Here is a 14,514-nt window from a genome sequence, read left to right on the forward strand (position 1 = left end):
TATATATATATATATGTATATATATATATACTGTAATGTGCTCTTACCCACCTTATTCATTGCATTTGGCTCTGTGTGACTTCTTGCTCTTCCCAAAGTCAAAATGTCCATGAAAGGTAGACATTTTAAATCAGTTCAGGACATCTCCATAGTCCAACAAACATTGCCTATGAATGGACAAGAATGTTGGAATGCATGTTTCCAAAGTGAAGGGGCATATTTTGAGAGGGATTAGTGGAAAGTGTCTTTTACACTAGTAAAAAGAATTTTTTATCTTTTGGTACCAGGGATTGAATTCAGGGCCTTGCACCAGCGAGGCAGGCGGCACCACTGAGCTAAATCCCAGGCCTTATCATAATACATTTTTTTAATTTAAGCTTTCATGGTATTTTTTTTGTCACACCTCATACATTTTTTTCTCTCCAAAATGGGAGTAATAAAAGTACTTAACCTGTAGACTTACAGTGAGAAGTATCTATTATGAAAATTAAACATATATATAAATATATATATAAATGTCTAGTACCTGGCAACATGTATACTAAGTATTGTCTGTTGTTACTATCATTGCAATTATTAGTAAAGAATAACCTGGAAGAAAGATGTCTCACTGCTTCTTGACAATGGTTTTCTCTGATGCTTTCTTTTCCTGCATTAGTCCATCTGATCAAGATGTTCCAGGCACACTTATCTTGAATCAGAGGCTTTCAAGGACTGTCATGATCAAGCAGATAAATTACAATTCTGCCTGGCATTTGCCAGTGAGGTAGACAGAAACCTGAATCACATCGTCCTTGGTTTCTTCTTCTATAAATAGGGCTGTCTTTATCAGAAACTTGTTTCTGAGTGAGATGCAGAGCAAGATTCTTGTATTCTATACTGTGAAAGCTGAACTGCAGTCAGCCTCCTGCTGCTGTATTCATGGGTATCTGGGACATGTGCTCCTCTCTCTGAATTAGTTTCTGTCTGTTGAGGAAGCCAAGCTCTTGAAGAACATCAGTGCATTGCCCACAGAAAATTTCCATTTATATGTAGGTTTGTAATAAATTAAAATCTGAGGTAATGCCAAAATGAGTAAAGGGAATTTTCAAGAATCTTTTAAAACAGCCGAAGAAGTGATTATTCACAATTTTAAGTGTGAGCTTTAGAGTCACTGGAATACTCTGGCACACAATCATTTAACTTCTTTGGGCCTGTTTTCCTTATCTGTAAGATGGGGGAAATAATGAGTTCATATCAGGGACACTGTTATAAAGATGAAATGAAAGAATTTACATAAGGTACTTATCTCAGTATAGGTTATCATAATTATTTTCATTTTGTATTTCTTAAGCTATGAGGTTCCATGCGGCACCTCGGATGCATCTTTGAACTTTGCTGGGAACCACTGCTCACCTGGCGGCAAGTAATGTGCCACCCTGCTGCCCATGTGGGGCTACATGGGGTAAACTCAGTTCCACAAAGGCAGGAGAGTTAACCAATTTTCTCGCACCAGTGCTTCAGCTCAAATCCTGTGTCATTTGTGCTTATTAAAGTCATGCCCCATTTGCTCATTGTGTCATCTGCTTCTTAGTAACTCTGTGAAGTTGCTTAGTGAGTCCAAGGGATAGAGCTAAAATTTAAAACTCTGGCTTTCTCCAAATCCTATTCCTGTTACTTGTGTCAATTTGCAGCTGGGCCCCATCTCCCTTTTTCTTAAGCCCCTGGATGTTGCTTGTAAGAGTCCTCTACTTAGGTCACACCAATCTGCATGAAAAGTCCACGGTGAATGTTGTGAGAATTTATCCTTCCTTGCCTTTGCTTGTACTCTTATCACTTAAATTCTCGTTCTGCTGTTAGCTTATCTAAAGCCCACATATACTCAAGATGCAATTTAAATAGCACTTCCGTTTATTTTTAAATATTTCTTTGCTGTTCTGGCCTGTTAATATCTTTGTGTACTTGCTGCTTCCCCTTTTGTGTGGCTTCCCTGTGGTGGCCTTTTGTACACGTCTCGTGTGCACACATGCTAAGAGAAGAAACTTAGACTGTCTCACCTACACTGCGTGCAGTCCTGTGTGCGTGTGTCACACCGAGTGAACGTGGGAGGGAAGGGTGACACCTGCTGTGTGCACAGGGAAAAAGGCATGGAGGTGAGGAGTTCAGAAGAGGGATGATGTTTCCATTGCCTCAGAATGGGAACTCCACGAACATGCCACTTGTGGTTTCAGAAAGGCACTTGACAAGCCTGTTATCTTTTTTCTTTCTAATCTTTTACTTTTTTGAAAATGGGAAAATAGAAGTAGAACCAGAAACTTCTTATAATCTACACCTGCAGTGGCTGACTGAAATGCTATTTCAACTTCCTGGAAAAATTTTTTATTAGAGATCACAGTTTACTCTAGAAAAGTGCCACAAAGCAGATACAGCCTTCTGTGATTTTCAGGGATCTGTTTAACATTCATGCAGTTTTATACAGTTGAAAGCCTTTTACATACAGTGTAGAGTTTTTCTTCTTCTGAAGTTTAGAAAAGCTTCTGCCTTCAAAGTGATTCTCTGGATAATAACAATAGCTTGTTTAGTTTAATCTCATTTCTAATTATTGTTTACTCTTTTTTATTTTCCCATGAAGTTTATTGGTACTTTTTAAGTACACAGTACAGTTACATTCATCATTGGGATCTTGTACCTTTCATACAGTGTAGAGTTTTTCTTCTTCTGAAGTTTAGAAAAGCTTCTGCCTTCAAAGTGATTCTCTGGATAATAACAATAGCTTGTTTAGTTTAATCTCATTTCTAATTATTGTTTACTCTTTTTTATTTTCCCATGAAGTTTATTGGTACTTTTTAAGTACACAGTACAGTTACATTCATCATTGGGATCTTGTACCTTTACATGACATATCTTTCTTCTTATTATTTCCCCATTCCCGTGCCCTCCCTTCACCCCCTCCACCCTTCCCTATTTATGACGACTGTTTCCATTTTTTCCTTTTCTCATTTTTTTTCTTTTCCCTTACCCTTCCCACTTCCCCTACACCTCTAGCCCTTTTCTTCCTATTTCACATTATCAGTTATATAATTTGAACCTTATTTATACTTAGTGTTTCACACCAGAGAAACTATTCATTGTTTACTCTTTTCTAAGTGTTTATACAACTCTTCCTCCATCCATAAGCATCCTGCTTATGGTAGTATTTTGATCAGTACCGAAGAGCAGTATTTTTCAGACCTTTTCTGTATATACTCTGAAAGAAGGTGAAAAGCTGACCAAATTATATAAGAAATTACACCCTTATAACCCTTTTATCCATTCTATGTTTTTTGCTTTTCTGATACCAATAAATGATAGGTAAGTACATACTTATTTTTGTAATATACTAACTGGAGTTTAGGCATGAAGATGTGTGGCTTATTGTTCCTTTTAAGACTTCTTCTGTTGAAAATTACAAACACTGATGACCAAATAGTAACTCCAGGCTTAATCAAAGAAGAGAATCTATGTAGTCCAGTGACTTGCGCACAATCTACAAGTGTAGTTGATACTGGGCTCAGGAGTGTTGTGAAGAGCCAGCTCTTTCCCTTGCTGCACAGCCATGCACAGTGTCAGCATGACCCTAAGGCTGGTCTTCCTGCTGCTTCCAGCATAGCCGCCAACCACAATTAGACTGCGTGCTGCTCTTTGGTATCATTTTGGAGATACCAAGTTCCAGCATTCTGAGTGCAAGTCCCAGACCCATCCTAATTACATGAGTCCTGATCTACATCCAGGGATTATGACCACAATGGATTATGATTAGAATCATAGAATTGACTTATATCATTCAGACCTAATCTTTGAGGTTACTTTGCATTATTACATAACAAATTGCAATAAAATCTAACAAACTTAAATCAAAGGCACTTAGCACCTCACAACCCCTGTGAGTCCATAATGAAGGGGAAGGTCAGTTGAGGGGTCTGGCTCAGAATCCCTTACACAATTGCTGACGGACTGCCAGCCAGGGCCATTATCTAAAGGTTTGCCTAGGGCTGGATATCACTTCGAACAGGATTTCCTTGAATTCACTGTTGGCAAGAGGCCTTGTTTTTGTTCATAGGGCTGCTTGAGTGTCCTCATGACACAGCAGCTGACCTCATACAATAGGTGACCCCAGAGAAAGCAAGAAGCAATCTCTGCTGCCTCTCAGCACACCTGTGGATTGCACACCATCACTTCTGCATAGTCCTGTTAGAATCAAATCAGATTTTAGTTTAGTGCATGGTGAAAGATAAGGGTCTAGTTTTAATCTTGGGCAGGTTGAAATCCAGTCTTTCTAACACCATTTATTAAAGAGGCTGTCTTTCCTCCAGTGAGGATGGTTGGCTCTTTTGTCAAAGATGAGGCAGCTGAGTACATCTGGAGTTGTTTTTGTGTCTTCCAGTCTATTCCACTGATCCTCAGGTCTGTTTCTTTGCCAGTACCATGCTGTTTTTATCACAGTGGATTTATAGTATAGTTTCAAATTGGGAATTGTTATACCTGCTGCCATGTGTCTGTTGCCTAGGATGGCTTTTGCTATTCCAGGTCTCTTCTGGTTCCAAATGAATTTTTGGATTATTTTTTCTAGTTCTGTGAAATATAGTGTCAGAATTCCAATCGGCATTGCACTGAATCTGTATAGCAGTTTTGGTAGTATGGCCATTTTCACTATGTTGATTCTTCATACCAAGGAGCAGGGGATACTTTCCATTTTCTTATCCGATCTCTTTTTTTCAGAGTGCTATAGTTTTCAGTGTAGAGGTCTTTTGCTTCTTTTGTTAGATCAGTTTCTAGATACTTCATGTTTTTTGGATGTTATTATGAAAGGAATTGTTTCCCTAATTTCTCACTCAGAGAGTCTGTTATTTGTGTACAAGAAGGCTGTTGATTTGGGGGTGTTGACCTTGTATCCAGCTACTCTGCTAAAAGTGTCAATTAAGTTTAGAAGTCTTCTGGCAGAGTTTTTTGGGTCTTCTATGTAGAGTATCATACTGGCAGCAAATAGTGACAGTTTTAACTTCTTCCTTTCCTGTCTTTATTGCTTAATTTCTTTCTCTTGTCTAATTGCTGTGGCTAGTGTTTCCAGAACTATATTGAAGAAGAGTGGTGATAGTGGGCCTGCTTGTCTTGTTCCTGTTTTTAATGTGAAGGTTTTCAGTTTTTGGCCATTGAATATGATGTGGGCTGCTGGTTTTTCACAGATAGGCTTTATTAATTTGAGGTAAAGACCATTTGAGATATAGACCCAATTTTTTGCAGGGTTTTTATCATGAATAGGTGTTGAATTTTGCCAAATGCTTTTTCTGCATCTATCAAGAGGATCATACATTTTTTATCCTTGACTCTGTTAATATAATGTATTACATTTATTGATTTACGTATGTTGAACCATCCTTGCATCCCTGGAATAAATCTGACTTGGTCAGGATGTATGATCTTCTTGATGATCCTCTGTATTCTGTTTGCTAGTATCTTTTTAAGGATTTTTGCATCTATACTTATTAAGGAGATTGGCCTGTAATTCTCTTTTTTAGTTGAGTCTTTCTCTGGTTTTGGAATCAAAGTGACACTTGCTTCCAGGAATGAATTTGGAAGTATTGCTTCCCTTTCAAGTGGATTAAATATCTAAATATTAAAAAACAGTCACTAAATGCGCTGGAAGATAAGTTAGGCAGAACTCTTGAAGACATTGGCATAGGAAAAGACTTTATGAATAAATCCTCAGTAGCACAGGAACTAGCAGAAACAATCAACAACTGGGATCTCATCTTATTAAAAAGCTTCTACACTGCATAAGAAACCATCAACAGAACTAAAAGACAACCTACAATGTGGGAAAAAATTTTTACCAGCTGCTCCTCAGACAAAGGACTATTATCTAGAATATATAAAGAACTCAAAACAATCAGCCCCAACAAATACAAAGACCGGATTAAAAAATGGGCATCTGAAATGAACAGACATTTCTCAGACAAAGAGGTAAAAGCAGCAAGTAAATATATGAAAAAATGTTCCACATCACTGGTTATTCAAGAGATGCAGATGAAAACAACACTTAGATTCCACCTCACCCCACAAAGAATGGCTGTTATCAAGAAATCACACAATAACAAATGTTGGTGGGGTTTTGGAGAGAAAGGAACCCTTCTCCATTGCTGGTGGGAGTGCCTGCTGGTACAACCACTATGGAAATCAATATGGAGGTACCTCAAAGAGCTGGGACTAGAGGTTCCATTTGACCCAGCCATCCCTCTGCTGGGTACCTTTCCATAAGAATTAAAAGAATCATCACAGAGATATGTGTGCACCTATGTTTATAGAGGCACAGTGTGTAATAGCTAAAACTTGGAGACAACCCATTTGCCCATCAGTTGGAGATTGCATAAAGAGGATGTAGTTTTTCTATAAAATGGAATACCACTCAGCCATAAAGAATGAGAAATTAGATTTATTCATAGGAAAATGGATATATATATTGAGGGTATACTCCTAAGCGAAATAAATAAGTCACACATGTATAAATACTGAATAGTTTCTCTGGTTTTAAAAACTATAATGGTGCAAAAGATCCTAATGATAAAATTGACAATGTGAAATAGGAAGAAAAGGGCTAAAGGTGTAGGGAAAGTGGGAAGGGTAGGGGAAAGGTAATAAGGGAAAAGGAAAAAAAAACATGAGAAAATGAAAACATGGAAATAAAGTATTTGTAAATAGGGAAGGGAGGAGGGGGTGAAGGGAGGGCAGGGATAAGGGGAAAAAATGAGAATGAAGACCTGTCACGTAAAGGTGCAATGATCCCAATAATGAATGTAACTGTACTGTATACCTAGAATGTACCAATAAACTTAATGAGGAAAAAAAATACAGAATCAAATTAGAGGGCCCCGCCCACACTATTGGGCTTACTGTCTTGAAAGGAGTAACAAAGGATTGCCTTTCCAGTCTTACTCTACTACCTTAGAGTATATGGAGAAAAGAGCGGTGATCTGAGAAAGGACGATGAGGGAGAGAAGGAAGAGAAGGGAGATACTGATGGGAGGCAGTTGTTAAGGGCAGCAGAGCAGGGGTGAATATTCTGCTGAAAATCTACTGGATTTACAAAGTGGTGAGATGATAACGAGTATTAGGGAAATGGTCAGCAAATGCCTACTGTACCAATGAATAACTTATGAAGAAGTGTTGGGTGTTATTATTGCTTACTTTCTTAGATAAGAGACTTCTGATTTGTCTAGGTAAGAAAGTTAAGTTTTAGAGCTGTGAAATGGGATATCCAGCTTTTCAGCTAGGTAGAAGGTAAAATAAAAGCCTGTGTCTTCCGCTTATGACTGACTGCCTGAAGGAGGGTGATGGAGGGAGATGTCCAGTGACCGCCGAAACACCAGGCATTTAGTCACAGCCCGTGACTCAGTTGTTAAAATCTCAGTCAAGTCTTACCTTGGTGTCGCAGTCGTGACCATGTCCGTCTGAGGGTAAGCTCAGCTCGTGTGAACGTGTTTCAGAGAAGCTATGACAGGAGTCCTCTTTTCTTTATTTTCCTTTTGCATATTTTTCCGGGTTGAAAACTGTAATGTAAAATGTTACAAGCTGTGACTAGAAGAAAAATCTGAAACTCTTATTTTAATTTTATTCAAATAAACATTAAAGGTAACAACAAGTATTACTGAACATTTGGTTTTGATAAAGTATGCAAAAAACTAGACCAAGTAGGTGCAGTGCCCCAGCCTTGGCAGGCGTGCAGGGAGTTTTTGGGCCCAGAGACATTTACACTGTACAGCAGGTCAAAATGCCCTGTGTCACTAGAGAGCAGATCTTGGTGTTGCGTCCCTGAGTGCAGAGCTTGCACCAGTAATTGCATCTCTCTTCTTAGGGATGGAGTGCAGCAGAAAAGAATGAAGTCAGACTTGGTTGTTATTTCTAAACTCCAGACCAAAAAGAGAGGAATCAGGGTACTTCACTTGTTTTTGAATGGCTAATTCAGACAGCCAGTTACACAAGACTAAATTTGCAAGTGCTAAATGTTTGAGATGAATTATTGAATACATTTTTGCTATCTGGATATTTTGCTAAAGTTACTAAAGGTGTCAGACATATGGGAGGATGAAGTCATTTGATTGCCTGATGGAGAATTTTTTCCTTGGAGAAGTCTGAAATTTTGCCTAAGAAGAGATTTCTAATAGTGGACTTGGAATTTTAATTGCTTTTCTAGCTCTTGGGTAGAAGAATATGTTTAGAAGTTTTAGATACACACCTCTCTATTTAGATATAACTAGTCTGTTCCAAGGTTTCTGAGAATTGTGTTCTTGTTTTTCTTTCTCTAGGATCAGGGGGGTTTGGGCATTGCTATCAGTGAAGAAGACACACTCAGTGGAGTCATCATAAAAAGCTTAACAGAGCACGGGGTAGCAGCCAAGGTGAGGGCTTCCCATTCTCACTGTCCCGAGGTGGTGGAAGAAGAAATTCCTTCTGAAAGTCACTGAGAATCCCCTCCATTTCCCTTTAGGATGGACGCCTCAGAGTTGGAGATCAGATCTTAGCTGTGGATGATGAAGTTGTTGTTGGCTATCCTGTTGAAAAGGTAATTTTGCACAGCAAACTGTGTGGTCCTGTCACCCCCACCCTTGAGTATGGCTCCTGTGTGTGCATCTGGGTCAGAAATCATGGGGAATTAAGGCTGGTTGGCTATATTCAAAGTATTCTCAAGGAAAAGAAGAAATTATTAACAAGATCATTGATTCCTATTTTCTACCTTCCAATAAAGCTGATGTTAAGATACTATTATTTGGATAATTTTTTTGGTATTCACTAGACATTTTTGATAAATGTGGCTTCCATTTTCCCTTAGAAAAACTTGAAATTTATAAACAGTGGCTCACTTCATATTAAGACTAAAGGGACATTTTTCTTATAAATGTTTATTCCCGTGCATATCTGTGTTATACCTTGCCTTAAAAAAAGACATTGACTCGGCTATTAAATGGATAATTTTTACTAGTTTTGAACAATTCTTTGTACTTGAGTTTTTGCCGCAAAAATGATCATACTTTGAGTCATATATAAGTATCAGAAAGAGGCTTTGTTTTCCCTGAGATGTACTATTCTTTTTTTCTCCAGTATAGTGAGGGAGCACCATGTGACTGACCATATTTACATTTCTACATTGGCTAGCAGGAAGCTCAAAGCCATTTTTTTTAAAAATCCAGTTTTACTAATTGTATAGGTTGGATCCTTAAATGTATAAATCTATGTTTTCCTTTCCATTTGCTTTGACTTTTCTGTTGTAGAACTTTCCCATCTTGCTTTTAACACATGCATTTCTGTGTCTCTATTGTATTTAAAAATGTTTGTGTGCACTGTTTCACGTTCTTCTAGAATCAGGAAGTAGATAAAATACCTTATATATCTCCTAAGGTTGCAGTGATCCAGAAAAATATATGGAAGTAATTGGAAATGAGAAATATTGAAAACCCTCTTCTTACACAAGAATACAGCATTGGGAATACAGGACTAAGAGTAGAAATTAGCTATGGCCTTAATCGACATTAGGTATTTGGAGTAACTAGAGAAAAACTAAAGCCATTTCTTTCTTCATACTCAAATCCCAACAAAGAAATGACTTGCCTTTGTCTCAGTTTTTTTTAACAATAGATAGAATTAGGTTCCAGTGATAATGGTGACTTGCACCTGCTTTAAGTCTACTAATTTGTCTTTGAATTTCGTTTCCCTTCCGCACCAACACCTCCTCAGTTTATTGGTCTGCTGAAGACAGCAAAGACGACAGTAAAACTGACCATTCATGCCGAGACTCCAGATTCCCAGACTTTTCCCTCAGCAGCTGGAGCAGCCAGTGGAGAAAAACCGCGCAGCTCACCTTCTCCCATGGTCCCGCAGTCTGGCACCCCAGAACCGGAACCGGAAGTGGAAGCAGAGTCCCTCCGAAGTAAGGGCTGGTCTTGAGAGAGACCTGCACCTACATCTCAGCAAAGCCAGCTGCCTGCTGTTCTTACCTGAGAGGCCTTAGTCCGGGAGCATTGGAGAATGGGTAGTTCAAAGAGAGGCTCCTGATAAAGAGTCCTGGAGTGTTGGGGAGGAGATTGAAGTGCTGTGCATTAGCCCACCGCGTTTGACCTCCTCTAAATTTGGGGAGTCTTCTTCACTCTCCGAGAATCTCTTGCTGAGGCCTCTTCTGATCCCAGATAGCAAATGAATGAACAGGAAATACTGTTTTGTGGGATTTTTTGTTTTGTTTTGTTTTGTTTCTTTTTGAGGCAGGGTTGCACGGATAGTTCAGGCTCATCTTTAGCTCACTATGGAGCCCAGGTTGGCCTCATACTCTCAGGGAGCTTCCTGCCTCAGTAATCCCTGCTGGGTTTACTGGCATGTGCCACCACACCTGGCTATAGATTTTTTTTTTTAATATTGACAAACTAAACTTTTCTAAGCCTCGGTTTTCTTATCTGTAGAATGAATGTACAGTGACTCCATTTTACAGATTGGCTCAGGACTGAAAAGCTCTTGTGCCGCATGCACTGCAGAGCAGAGTTCTGGGTTGGGGCTTCTGTCAGTGCCCTTGGAAGTCTGAATAAGGAGGCGAGACTTGAGCACAGCGGATCTGCCAGGCTGGTGCATGAAAGCAGATTCTTCCTCTAGTTTCATTTCAAAGAAGTACACTGGTGTGCAGTAAAAAAGCATCATCTATATTTTTGAAAAATGATTTAAACAAGTTCACTTTTTCTGCAGTTGGTGGGGATCTCTGGTGAAAGTAGGCCTGCATTCAGAAAGAATGGGTAATCTGCTGAAGTGTTAAAGGCTTTCATGGAAAGTTTTTCAGTTTTATATGTGTCCCGAAATAGCATTGTCTATAAATGCTAAATTAAAATTCAAGGTAGAAGAAAATATCTTACACCTGTTCCTGCCATTTCAGGAAAAGAAAATAGTGTGTTTCTGATTTCCCATATAGAGAACATCTTGTCTAAAGCATACACTACTTTACCAAGTGCTTTTCTCTTGGAAAACGTGCTGTCTCCCTTATATTCTGGTATGTAAAGCATACGATAGGCTGCGAAGACTTTCATACAAAATAATATTTTGATTCCTTTTTCATAATAAAGTAAAGGCCCGGGGTTTGATGTAAAAGTTTATAAAACAAATAAGAACAAAAAAAAACCCAAAATTTTATTGTCATATATATTCAAAATGATTACATTTAAAAAATGCTCCGGGATAAGATAAAAACATAAAAAGCTCAGAAGAACAGGGCCATAACTGAATTAAATGCTGTTTTGTGCTCACTTTCTGGGCGTGTCACTTAAGTTGCTGTCGCATGTCGCAGTTCTGAGTGAGATGTGTCTCTCTCTAGTGAAACATAGAGTGTCAGAGTGGAACTGCTCTCTCAAGTCTTTGTTCTCACACCCAATCTTTCATGTCTCAACAACTTAAAAAATACAGAGAATGTATAAAAGAAATTAGAAAACAGGTAATTTTATACCTGCTGCCTAAATGAGCAGTGATGATTTAGTTTTGATGTTTTTTAAAAGTGATAATTAAAAGGCTTGAGGCAAATTTGAAGTGTCTTCCCCAGTTTGAGGCCTCTTCCAGCCCTATCATTCACAGCCTTCGTGGTGTCTAAGTTTGACATATACACCTTGTAATCAGTCTGTAGTTATTTTTATTTCATCTTTAATTTATTTTTAGGTACAAGCAGGTCTTCAACACCAGCAATCTTTGCTTCTGATCCTGCAACCTGCCCCATTATCCCTGGTTGTGAAACAACAATTGAGATTTCCAAAGGGCGAACAGGACTGGGCCTAAGCATTGTTGGGGGCTCTGACACACTGCTGGTGAGTGGCCTGCGAGGTGCTCCGGGCGTGTGGGCGGTTCTCGGGCAGCCCTGGAGACCATCAGTCAGTTATTCAGTGAAATACAGAGCTGTCACTGCGCGTTGACTGTATGAGGCACATACTCAACAGGGTCCCAGGGTTACTAGTTTCAGTAAGCCAGTACTGACGCACATGTTCTCTTACTGTGCTGTGACCTGTCGTTTTTAAAGTGTTTCTATCAGTTTATCAGTCCTTGACATTTTAATTTTCTGTTTTGCTAATCTCTGAGCTAGGGTAGACATATAGTGAGAGGCATCTGAAAAACTGAATTACTTGTAGACAACATTTTCTAAATATTAAAAATACTGTAAAATTATTTCATTTTTAGATAGGAATGATCATGCATATCTATGGTGTTAGTATGATCTGTGTTTCATATTTTTTAACCTATTTAGGAAAGTAAAAGGTTTTAGTTACCTTTATTTAGCAAAAGCTGTTTGTTACATATTTCCTTGAGTTATGATGCATGGCCTCCTTATGGTTGTCTGTGAAAGTAGGATAAAGCCTGCACATATTGTATTTGGGTCTCTAGGGTGCCATTATCATTCATGAAGTTTATGAAGAAGGAGCAGCATGTAAAGATGGAAGACTCTGGGCTGGAGATCAGATTTTAGAGGTAAGGATCCTTGGTTTTGATCTTGAAAAATAACACCCATGGGAAGGTGTGTTTCTTTCTTTCTTTCTTTCTTTCTTTCCCTGTTTCCACCCTCTCCACCCCATCCTGTTTTCACTGAACTCACCACCTATGTCCCATTTCTATGCAGGTGAATGGAATTGACTTGAGAAAGGCCACCCATGATGAAGCAATCAATGTCCTGAGACAAACACCCCAGAGAGTGCGCCTGACACTCTACAGAGATGAGGCTCCGTACAGAGAGGAGGACATGTGTGACGCCCTCACTGTTGAGCTGCAGAAGAAGCCGGGAAAAGGCCTCGGACTGAGCATTGTTGGTAAAAGGTGAGCCTGGGGAGAGCGAACCCAGTGACCTTTCAGCAGTAGCTACATCAGTAGAATCTTTGTCAGTGCTCCAGGTTAACAGGTGGCTATCCCTGGCCCATTTGCTAAAGGAGCATAGAAAGACATGGGTTGTACAGCTTTGAAGTCAGTATGTTGGGAGATTTTGAAGATCCTCAACAACAAGCCATCTGGTGTTTTTAGAGTGCGTGCTGCATGCCAGGAAATACATTAGATTCTGAGAAATAGAGATAAAGTAAGATATAATTCCTGACCTCAAAAATGCAAAGTCTGGTGAACAAGAATTAAATATGTTCCTGCAAAAGATAAATCTATTGATGAGAGGCAGAGGTGCGTTGTGGGAGAGCATGCCAGCGAAGGAGAGAGGGACCAGGTGACCTTATTTAAAGGAAGTGAGGGGCTGGGGATTTAGCTCAGTGGTTCTGGCGCCTGCCTTGCAAGCTCAAGAACCTGAGTTCAATCCCTGGTACCTAAATAAATAAATAATAAATAAAGGAAGTGAATTGGGGAGAAGTTCCAAGAAAAGAGGTCCTAATATAGTAATATTGAGAAATATTAAATGCCATAACTCTTTCTTCACTTAGTAATGTAAGCCCTGGAGATCAGGACATGCTATACAGTTAAATGAAATCAGCATTCAGTGAAATGTGACTCTGTAGTCAACACTCTCAGGCCTTGTATGTTCACAATTTCAAAGCTGCTTATTTTTCACAGTGAGTCAAAAATGTATGAAATTACAACCAGAATACTCTGGAAACAAGTACTTCCAAATTCCCAAGCCAGCACAAGCTTACCTGATTTTCCATTTCATTTCAGTATGGTAATAAAAGGACTTCTCTACCAGTATGTTCTTTTAGAGACAATTGAAGAGTAATTTTTTAAACACAGAAAGAATATAGCATACTGTTTGAATCTCAGTGGGTTATATCTAAAATGTCAGATGTGCCTTTTTTGGAATGGAGCATCAGTAGTTTACTTTTTAGAAAATACAGTACACTTGAAATTCATTTGCAAATAGGCTGTTATAATATTGGGGTCCCCGAATCATTGTAATAACTTCCAGTAATAGTTCCACAGATTGCCATGGGAAGAGCAGGCAAAGATCCCATCTAACCCCACAGCCTCACCTAGATGGGAAAGCATGGATGCGATGGTGCAGTGGCTTCTCTGGGCTTCTGACCTTGGCGGGAACAAGGGGTGCAACTCCGCTCCGCTGTGCACTTAGTTACTTTTTCTGTCAACACAAAAGTTTGGGTATTCTTCTTTTGGGTTTTTTTGTTTGTTTGTTGTGTTTGTAATTTTGTGAAGGGATTAGAGTAAGTTTAATGTTTGCCTATTTAGGATAAATGGATGTTATGTAAAAGATAGTTGAAATGATTGAAACTAAAAGCTGCTCATAATAATGAGTGGTAAATTTCGAGTAATTAAGTTTTGTTTGAGATGTATATCTGTCTATTTTCAACAGCATTAATGATGTTATGGTAATAGAAACATTTAAGTAGCCGAAGGTAAATATCCATTTAAGGCCTCTTTATTCTATAGAAAGAAAAACAGCCAGGGATTTAACTCAGTGGTGCCACCACTTGCCTTGCAAGCCCAGGGTCCATTTGATACCTGGTACAAAAAAAAAAAAAAAAAAAAAAAAAAAAAAAAAAAAAAAAA

At 38.9% G+C, this 14,514-nt stretch overlaps 1 protein-coding gene across 10 annotated transcripts in view; it reads left to right on the forward strand.

Moving 5' to 3' along the window:
- The window catches only part of Mpdz (multiple PDZ domain crumbs cell polarity complex component), a 143,039-nt gene that overhangs the window by 109,864 nt on the left and 18,661 nt on the right, over nucleotides 1-14,514 (forward strand). For all 10 annotated transcript variants that reach the window (XM_010630975.1, XM_010630978.1, XM_010630980.1 and 7 more), the window contains 6 exons: nucleotides 8,319-8,411; nucleotides 8,501-8,575; nucleotides 9,745-9,937; nucleotides 11,692-11,837; nucleotides 12,409-12,492; nucleotides 12,641-12,834. In XM_010630975.1, the coding sequence (XP_010629277.1) occupies nucleotides 8,319-8,411; nucleotides 8,501-8,575; nucleotides 9,745-9,937; nucleotides 11,692-11,837; nucleotides 12,409-12,492; nucleotides 12,641-12,834 (785 nt within the window). The remainder of the gene's footprint in view (nucleotides 1-8,318; nucleotides 8,412-8,500; nucleotides 8,576-9,744; nucleotides 9,938-11,691; nucleotides 11,838-12,408; nucleotides 12,493-12,640; nucleotides 12,835-14,514) is intronic.

This window comes from Fukomys damarensis, unplaced genomic scaffold (genome assembly GCF_012274545.1).
Source record: "Fukomys damarensis isolate Sample0158 unplaced genomic scaffold, DMR_v1.0_HiC HiC_scaffold_31, whole genome shotgun sequence".
Lineage (NCBI taxonomy): Eukaryota > Metazoa > Chordata > Mammalia > Rodentia > Bathyergidae > Fukomys > Fukomys damarensis.